This window comes from Puntigrus tetrazona, unplaced genomic scaffold (assembly GCF_018831695.1).
Source record: "Puntigrus tetrazona isolate hp1 unplaced genomic scaffold, ASM1883169v1 S000000846, whole genome shotgun sequence".
NCBI classification, from domain to species: domain Eukaryota; kingdom Metazoa; phylum Chordata; class Actinopteri; order Cypriniformes; family Cyprinidae; genus Puntigrus; species Puntigrus tetrazona.
This window is the reverse complement of record NW_025048446.1, coordinates 1074897-1085000: the sequence shown is the minus strand read 5'-3', so window position 1 is coordinate 1085000 and position 10104 is coordinate 1074897. Positions and strand designations below refer to the sequence as shown.

The window sequence follows — 10104 nt, the reverse complement described above, 5'->3', positions numbered from 1 at the left end:
TCCACGCTCACCGGATCCATACGCTCACCGCCATACTTCTTCAGTGGTGTCAAAGCAGGTACTGCCCATCACAAAACAACTTTAACCTACAGTACAAGTTTATTCCTTCATATTAGTGATGCATAAAAAGCAGTACACAAATCACTCATTTCCGCCTTTTGTTTAATGTCCTTATTCATCATCCTTTGCACCTGCATCCATCAAGCCAAAGGCATTTCATACCACACCGCAGCAAAGATCCTGTAAATATGTCTGTATTCTTAAAACGTTTTCTGTTTTTACCGCAGTGAGACTTCGTCCTCCACAGATAACAAATCTCAGGCCATCAGTGAGAAGGTCCGGGTGTTTGCAGGTGATCTGGAGAATGGTTGAGAGCTTTTCCAAGAACGAAAAAGTCTACATACTGCTCCAATTGGAGTCTACACTACTGCTCCAAATTGAGAGTACACAAAATCTAGATCCTCATCTCATGTCCAGGTTATATACATATGTTGTTTAGTAGACCCTCACGACTGAAATCTGAGAGAGTTCACCTGAAAATCTAGATCCTGTCCTCATTTACTCATCCTCATGTCTGTTTAAACTTGAATTTAGGATTATGAAAAAAAGGATCAGATATTTGCAATTAATAACAATTTAAATCATAATACAGTTTAATTTACTTGTGAATGACATGCGGTTAAGTCTATGAAAACATTGCATTCTGTATATTTTATAAAGTATGATAATTACATAGACTATTTCTTTTAAAAGTATGCTAGTGTGAGCTTTGTTTTTACAAGGTTTAGCAAAACCGATTAGTTTGACCATACACAAGATTAGACCACTAATAAAAAACTGTCTCTTATGATCCCGTAGACCCGCTCCCAGACGGTACAAGCGTTTCCTAAGGAGACGTTGGAGCTGTGTGACTTACACCCAGGATCCAAGTACACCGTGAGACTGAGAGCTCAGGACAGTCGAGCGCAATCTCACTGGAGCTCGTGGGCATCTGTACACACAACCACAGCCGAGAAAGGTGAGGCTTTGACATTATTCTTGAACACTTAAAATGAGCATTCATTTCCACACGCCACCAAACAAACAATTAGTCAAAGCAATACACAGCATACTCAAAATTAGTAGTTATTTCTCACATTATACTAGGACGTCTCCTTTCAGATGTCAAATAGACGTCTATCAGATGTCTTTAAGATGTTATATGTTTTAGTATGTATGAAAATGACGGACGTTTGTAGACAGCAGATGCTTTCCAGATCAAAATATCTTTAACGGACATCTTGCAGACGTGCGTGTGCTATCTGGGTTAGCTATTAACGGCGTTAGTCTGCTATCAACGGCTCAAGCGTCTGTTATTAGGTCTAAAATTACGTTTTGGAATTAACAACGGAGGCATTGGATAAGATGCGGAAGAAGCAGTCCTACTCACAGCAGCGTTTTAAGCACAAAAGCTGGACAAATATCTTGAAATATATAATCTGATGGATGTCTTGAGGTGCGGCAACTGTAGTTATTTGCAGTGTAAAAAAAAATTATTAGTTTAAATTTATATTATTATTAAATAGATTGTCCTTTTTGACCAATTAAAGGAATAGTTTATCCAAAAATGAAAATTCTGTCATCATTTACTCACTCTCATGTAGTTACAAATATGTATGATTTTTTTTTGTTCTGCCAAACACAAACGAAGTTTGTAGCCAGGCTGTCACCACTGGGGTCACTATTGACTCCAATAGTATTTTTTTCCTGCTATGGAAGTCAATGGTGACCCAAAACAGCCTGGTTACAAACTTTCTTCAAAACTACACTGCAATGGCTTTTTAGTGATCATTTTGCGGTTTGAGTTTGTTAGTGTTAAATACGGCTGTATGGATGAATATGAGTCTGGATTGATCTTTCCTCAGCTCCGTCTGCGGCTCCTCAGCTCTGGAGACTTATCCAACCTGCAGAAGAAGCTGGAAGGAGAAAGCTCACACTGCTCTGGAAGGTCAGCTTATGTTCTTTAGAAAACCAAATATATCCAATGGGGATGTGAGGATTCAAAGGACGGCAGAATGGCTGGAGCCAACAGAAAAACAGGAACCTCTTAATGCCAAGTGCATCCTTTGTAGTTCTCATTAATACTGGCTCAGCGTGATATTGAGACGACTCACCTAAAATTCATTCAGAGACACAGATGAATCTATTGACAGATCTCAGACTTTGGGTATCTCAGACATTGTATGCCAGGTTTGAGCACTGGAGACTTTTTCAAAGGTGAAGCGTCTGTATTTATTGTTATTAATATCTAATTTGTGATTTCTTCTTGTCTTGTAGCTGGCACAGTTGGGTGCATTCACTAGAAAATCTATTAAAACTAAACAATGGCTAGACCATCAATATTTATACTTTAGTATGAGCTTCTACCTGTCCTGCAAACAAAAACAAAGCATCAACGTGACTATAGATACGTAAATAGATCCGCCTGTGGTTCCAGGCGCTTCCTGTTTTAATAACACCTTCATATTTTCCTCAGTCAGCTTAAATCTGACAAACCGCACGACCACATCCTGGCTCCCCACCCACTCCATGTTTACCAACCACCTGAGTTTGGAGCATTTAGTACCCGACTTGCTGATTGAACCGTCTGCACGTCTGACATGTTTTTAAAGGGATAGTTCACCCAAAAATGGCAGCTCTGTCATCCGTCACCCTCATGTCGTTCACACCTCACCTGTGCGCCTTTCTTTCTTCTGTTGAACATAAAAGAAGACATTCTGAAGAATGTCGGTGTGCTTTGTTCAAACGGTGTGAGCCAAAGGGGGCCGAAGTTGTTGTTTGATCTGCAGAAGAAAGAAAGTCATACAGGTTTAGATCTATCATATCTGATGAAATAGGGGCTGCTTTTGTGGACTGTGTTGTCAATCATGGCTGAAGGGTGCAACTAAATATTGGGAGATCAATTCAATTTTCTCAATAAGTAAAACATTTAGAAAAGTCTCTTTCAATCAATATCCCACATACAGTAATGTCTTTGTACTTTTGAAATACATAAGAAGTGCAGCCTTCTTTGTTTTGTCTATCTATTTATTAATTCATTTGGCCACCCAAATATACTGATTAATTAAAAAAAATTTAAGATGTCATTCATAAAGCTGTCAGATTTTGTCTATATTTTGTTGTTTCCTTAAGCCATGCCGTTTGCGTATCAGTAGGCCTATACCTTTGAAATATATTTTCCATTTTATTTTATGCTGTGTTCTAAGCTGATTGTTATCTATGCGTTGTGCAACTTCCTTTCACGACTGATACAAAACTAAAGGTGAGATTTATTGAAAATTTACTCTGTAGGCACAAACACACCCTTAAGACGATCACGCAAGAGAAACTAATTCTTCTGGCCGGTCCGTCTGATCGCTTTTTTGTTTTCTTTGATGGTGTAATGATTATTCACCGGTGGCTTCAGTTATACTTAATGGGTTTTAATAAGCTCGTTTTGTCTCCAGGCTTTCAATGCATACAATAATATTTGAAAGAATAATAACCTCAGAATGATTCCAGACTTACAGCTGCTGTGATTAATGTGTTTGAGTGTGAGGTGATATTATTATCTCATCGCAGGAGAACATCTGGAACAGGAAATGAACACAGAACCCACAACTAAGCCTGTGCCTGTTACATTCATGCGTGTTTATTGCTTCACATATTTATGCATGGCAGGCTATTAACTAACTAGCTATTAACTAAAACCATAAAAAAAAAAAAAAAAAAAAAAATATATATATATATATATATATATATATATATATATATATATATATATATATATATATATATATATATATATGATGCTTTAAATAAAATATTTATTTAAAAATGTATTTTATTTCAGTTAGTTGCTTGCTCTTGTTCTAAAATAACTGAAATCAAAATAAAGATAAACTATGCAAAATAAAAATCAAATCAGAATGAAAAAATATATAATAAAAAAATTATTTATTTATAATGCTGATTTTTAAGGCATTGCATACTTTTTAGAGCTGTCACAGATTTTGCTTAAACTTTTAATTAAATACACTTAATGGAATTAATTAATAAAATAATGATATATGTACAATTATAAATGTATTTTTCATTTAATTTTATGGAGACAGTTTACCTAATTTTACCTAATGTTACCTCGTTTGATTTTTTTCAAAAAGACTCCCCCTTAAGTATTTGATATGTTGTAACGTTTCAACAAATATAGTTTAATTGACAAATATATGCATATTAATTCATATTAAATTATGACACAAAAATCCAGCAGAGGTCAAGCTTTGTCTGGCTACCTTGGTCGATCTTTCCATGCCGCCCTGCTTTAATACGCGACTAATTGTTCATAACACCTAATATCTGTTGGTTTTATGCGTCTGTTTCAGCCTGTGCCCTGGCCTGAGGTCAATGGTGTTGTGCTCAGTTACTCTGCGTCCTGCCGCGGTGATCTGAATTCATCGCAGTGGACCTGCGGCTCCGTAAATGCATCCAGACGCTCCTGCGTCCTCACCATCTCTGACGATCCCTGTAACTGCAGCCTGACGGCGACGAACTCTGCCGGGACGTCACCTCCAGCTCACATCTCCATACCTGCACACACGCATGCAGGTAAATCACTCATGGGATGTGCGTTTAGGATTTTTTCAGTGGAATTAATAGACAGCTAATAACTTTTTCTGTCCTAGAAAAACTCCCGCCCTCTCAGGCTGTCAGTGTCACCCCATTGGACGACACTCGAATGATGGTGGAATGGACACCCGCGAAGAACCAATCAGAGAGTGGCTTTGTGGTGCAGTGGTCTTCTGTGCCGTGCAGTGAACCAGCTGGTCTGCACTGGGAGAAAATGGATGCAAATGCAAGAAGCTTTATTGTCACAGGTCTAAAAAAAAAAAATATATATTTCCAACTGAAAAGTATGGTCAGTATGACAGTGGCCTGTTGGTGTGGATTCACATCATATAGTAGTTCCAAACTTGTTTTTGCCGAACAAAAAGGACAATATTCTGAAGAAACTTTGTAACCAGGCTGTTTTGGGTCACCATTGACTTCCATAGTAGGAAAAAGAAAATGCTATGGGAGTCAATGGCGACCCAAAAGAGCCTGGTTACAAACTTTCTTCAAAGATTTGTGTTCGGCAGAACAAAGAAATGAATACAAATTTGGGTGGAGTTTTCATTTTTGAGCGAACTATTCCTTTAATGATGCCAATAATATATTTATTGTTTTCTTTGCCTGTTTTTTGTACCATAAAAAAACATAATATATTGAAAATAACGTGCATGTTTCAGGTCTTCTGCCAGAAGTCCCATATAATCTGTCGGTCATGAGTGTGTTTGGGCGACAGACAGGAAGTCACGCGTCAGTCATTGCTTTCACACGGGAAGGAGGTCAGATATTAGACTAGAAATGTGTGAATTCACTGTGGTAGTATCGCTGTAGTATTCCCCAGCTCATTTTCCATAAGAAAAAATGTTCAATAATTTTCCATAAAAAATATTGTGAACAATAAATTAATAAATACATGAATAAATACTGTAATGTATTGTTCATAGTTTGTTCATCTAATGTTAACAAATGACACAGTTATGATACAAACATAAAAAAAGGTGTGTTAACTAAACAAAGGCTGTCAATATAATAATGAATAGCAAAAAAAACTGCAACATAGATTTTGTGCAACAAAAGTGTTGGATATATAAAATAGATGAAAACATTTTAAATTAAGGTTATTGTAAATACAGCACATTAAAAATAGTAGGTGACTATTAAAAAAATGACAATTAAGTTATTCCAAACCTGAATATCTTTAGGTAACCAGTTGATGGTTGCCATTCATTTCCATAGTACGGACAAAAATACCATGAAAGTCAATGGCTACCGTCAACTCTCTGGTTTCCCACATTCTTTAGAATATCCTCTTTTGTGTTCAGCAAAAGAAAGGAACTCGTGTAGGTTTAGAACAACCTGAAGGTGAATAAATGATGCCAGAATTTCGATTTTTTGTGCCTTTAACACGTGCCTTTGTGTTTCAGCGCCCTCTGTCGGCCCAAATATGACAGTGCTGGAGACGAGCAGCAGCGGGGTTGTTCTGAAATGGGACCCAGTTCCTTTAGAGAAACTCCACGGCTTCGTCCAGAACTACACCGTGGTGTACGGCATGAACGGCAAAGGCAAAAGTAAGACGCAAATGTCTCTTTGCAAGATGTTGAAAAGCAATGTGAGGCAAGCAGACGATGAAAGGGCATCGTGTTTGTGAAGGTGTGCGGGCAGAGGCTCATGATGAACAGATATCTCTCAGTGGACTGACGCAAGGAACCTATAACATCTGTGTAATGGCTCATACTGCAGCAGGCGGCGCCGCGGGGCCCTGTCAGATGGTAGTCGTAGGTGAGTGCGGGGCCTTATGGATTGGTTCTTTTCAAACGTTCTTGTCTTGTGGTGTCTTCAAACCTGTTTGTGTTTGTCGACAGGGCTCGAGGATGTGCGGGTGATTCCCATCCTGCTGTGCGCGCTTCTGCTGTGTTTTCTGATTCTAATCATCCCGGTATGCATGAGAGTGAGGTAAGACGCTCAATAAAGGAGAACATTAAAAGTGGTTCTCCTTCAATGGATGTGGATTAGTATTTGTTTCACATGACACGGTTGTCGTTGCGTATTAGGATTAAACGGTGTCTGTGTCCGACTGTACCAGATCCTTCAAAAAGCAGCCTGATGATCTGGTGTAGTACTAAACCGTGTCAGGTAAGATCAGATGTAGTTCTGTGTTTACTCAGTTGTGTCAATGAAATTGATTATGAACTGAAATTCAATAGGTGATGTGAAGAGGACTTAAAGGCACCACGTTAAATCAATAAGGCCATTTTTGCTGACTGAATTGCATTTATTGCTGCCAGCAGAGGGAGTTGTTATGTCTAAAAGATAGTTCCTTCCAAATTAATATCCAAAGATGTTGTTTAAAGATATATATAAAGCCATAACTTTAATCAGTTTATGGGTGGTTCTTTAACCTTGGCATTTTTACATCCCAGGTTTTTTTAAGGCATGTTTTGATTCTTTTTATTTGAATTTTAAAACAAAAACAAACAAATAAACTTTAACTTGTGAAGATAGTATTTGTATTTATTAATATTTCTATATTTATATTTTTTCAAAACATGCATCAGCAGACTTTTTTAATCCAAATGAACAATTTATAAATATTGTTATCAATAATATTCAGGAGAAAAATAAATTATTACTGTATATAAAATAATAATTACATATATATATATATATATATATATATATATATATATATATATATATATATATATATATATATATAAAACATTAAATACTATTTTATATATATACTATTAAATACTATTAAATACATACTATTAAAAATAAAAAAAAAAAAAATTGCTACACTGATAAAATGTTAACGTTTTATATATATATATATATATATATATATATATATATATATATATATATATATATATATATATATATATAATAATCACGTTAACTGTAACAGCAATAATCATAATAATAATAATAAATCATATATAGGATTCATGCATTTTATTAATCGTAATTTTATTCAGATTATACTATGTCGTATAAGTGTGTGTGGGTGTACCAGTTTCATTCCGTTTTCTCTTTAACGTTCCACAGCACAACCTGCCATCCTTGTCCAGCGTGAACTCTATCATCTCTGCGGGTCAAACCACAGCCCATCAGGTTTACGGTGAGAAAGACTACACCCCCGTCCTTGTGTTGGCCCACGACACCGAAACCAAGACCTACAACAGCCCTTCTGCTGGAGCTCACCGGGACCCCAAACACAGACCAGCTCAAGCGTTCCTCAACCAGAGCTACACCGGCCCGGATCAAGTCACTCTTGCTGTATATAAAGAAGACCCGCAGCTCTCCTCTGACCACCTCTTGTTTGAATCGCTCTTCACCTACAAAAGGAATCGAGCAGATTTGTGCGATTACATCCACGTTTCGCAGAGCTACGTGCCGCTCATTACCACGGCAGACACATACAGGACTCTGGACCTCAGCGAGTGCTCGCATTTCCTACAGGTTTTACCGGAGGACACCGGCATGTAGTTTACTGCATTGAAATGCATTATGCACCATCTCTGTGTGCTTTCCGATTGACAGATATACACTCAGACGCTTGTATAATCTGTAAACTGTGTCCAGCGTAGACAGACGCAGTTCAATATAACAGTTGCACTGGATTTACAGTATTTTCACGAGCTGGTTCAAGCGATTGCATCCGATTTGCCCGACACTTTAAATGAATTGCGAGCGTTTCCCAAGCAGCCTTTTTGTCTGGGAACCTCCTGTCAGGCCTCGTCTAGGTCAAGGACACCACACGAGGAGCGTTAGTGAGTCATTTCCACATGTGACACCTCTCAAGAGAGAGAAACCACTCTGGTGTAGAGTCAAATGTGCGCAAACCACTGACACCAGTTGCCAGCTGAGCGGAAAATATGCGCCGGGCTGGAAAAATGAACTTTTGTTGCATGGAAACTTGGCCTGTTTTGTGATCAAACGGTGCCATTTCACTTGTGACATAATGTTGTTTTTCTCATTTTTTTTAGTAGCAAATGGTGATCAAAAAATACAAGCCACATTATGGTACTTTCATATTGTGATATTTGTTACATAGCCGTGTTTTTAATACATCCTTCTGTTTCTGTCGACACAATAAAAGACAAACAGACCGTACAGGACAACACGTTCCTCTGGATCATGGACACAGCTTGGAGTCACACAGACCTGTTTACCTTTTTTTGGTTTTTCATTAGTCATTATATCACTACTGTTTAATGCCTCCTGCTTTCCGCTCTGTCCCGGTTTCCTCTGTTGGCCTTTTTGGATATCCGACGAAATACGTTTTGTACATCAGACAGAACTCAATCCTAACTAATCAGATATTGTGAACCTTTCTAGACCCGGTCTTTTTTTACGAGACCTTATCAAACACATACATTTTTGTCTGGCCCTATTCAGAATACTCACGAGGGCGAACTATTTTAATCGGACGGGCCGGTCACCCGGAAAGCTGCGAAAAACAGCATAACCCACCCCGACCGTTTCCTAATGAAAAGATTCGGGGGCGATGCCATTCCAAAGTAATGTCAAAGGTTTATTTTTGCGAGCCGTATCTGAAGATAAACCAGTTTCTGCGGAAAGGGAAAGGACAGCTCTGCATCGGGAACAGTTTGTTGGGAACGCTGCGGCTTCAGGCCAGAGTTCACCACCGCTGGTCCATCTTTCCTGCGACTGGAATTCCCGATAAAGTCCCTCTTTGTTTGGACAGAGACGGGCCAGGGCAATGTCACACATACATCCGGCTCCAGAGAGTTGATCTTTGGCGTCGGGAGTGCAGATCGGCCGCGTGCCATATTTATTGTGGATGAAACGCTCTATTGTTGACAGCAGATGGATATTCACCGTTAGCACCGTACAGAACATGCTCTTTGCATTCCACCGTTCCGGCGGGAACTTATCGGCCTGTGAATATGGTTTACATGCTTTGCACGATATTTGTCGTTCCCGTAGCGATGCTGAGAAACTCAGGCTCTGTACAGTATGCATATATTTTGATAAAGCGCGTGTTATTGTTATTTGTTTAATAAAGCGATTGGTAAAGCACCTGGTTTTTTGTTATCGCAAGTCACGATGGTTAATATTTGAAAGTAAACACTGCACATCCTGCAATTTCTATGAGAAAATATGCGCTTATATATAGGCTATGCCCACACGGAGTGCTTTGAAATGCCAGCATATGTTGGACTTTGGCTATTTTTACTGATATTTCTCGGGTGTGGTGATTGATCACAGGTGGATTTCCTTTGCACTTTGTTCGGTGCGCGGAGAATATACTGTAAAAAAAAAAAAAAAAAAAGTCTCTCTATTCGTGTACACGTAACTTTGGGTATTTCTGTATTGAACTTCCCTAATGTCAACAGAACAATAGCGCAACCTGACAAAACATCCTTGGGAAGAAGGAAAGAGGTTCATAAAGGGTGCAATAGTTCCAAAAATGTTTATTTTTTTTAATTGTGGCCTTGATACTAAAATATA

At 38.3% G+C, this 10104-nt stretch overlaps 1 protein-coding gene across 1 annotated transcript in view; it reads left to right on the top strand.

Moving 5' to 3' along the window:
* Nucleotides 1-9672, top strand: part of LOC122335665 (interleukin-6 receptor subunit beta) — a 14750-nt gene extending 5078 nt beyond the window's left edge. The window contains exons 4-15 of the mRNA XM_043233516.1: nucleotides 1-58; nucleotides 288-490; nucleotides 859-1018; nucleotides 1905-1987; nucleotides 4401-4623; nucleotides 4701-4892; nucleotides 5304-5402; nucleotides 6048-6191; nucleotides 6274-6402; nucleotides 6486-6576; nucleotides 6675-6756; nucleotides 7675-9672. The exon at nucleotides 1-58 is cut by the window's left edge and continues 121 nt beyond it. Of these exons, the coding sequence (XP_043089451.1) occupies nucleotides 1-58; nucleotides 288-490; nucleotides 859-1018; nucleotides 1905-1987; nucleotides 4401-4623; nucleotides 4701-4892; nucleotides 5304-5402; nucleotides 6048-6191; nucleotides 6274-6402; nucleotides 6486-6576; nucleotides 6675-6756; nucleotides 7675-8115 (1905 nt within the window). The 3' untranslated portion in view covers nucleotides 8116-9672. The remainder of the gene's footprint in view (nucleotides 59-287; nucleotides 491-858; nucleotides 1019-1904; nucleotides 1988-4400; nucleotides 4624-4700; nucleotides 4893-5303; nucleotides 5403-6047; nucleotides 6192-6273; nucleotides 6403-6485; nucleotides 6577-6674; nucleotides 6757-7674) is intronic.
* The last annotated feature ends 432 nt before the right edge of the window (nucleotides 9673-10104 follow it).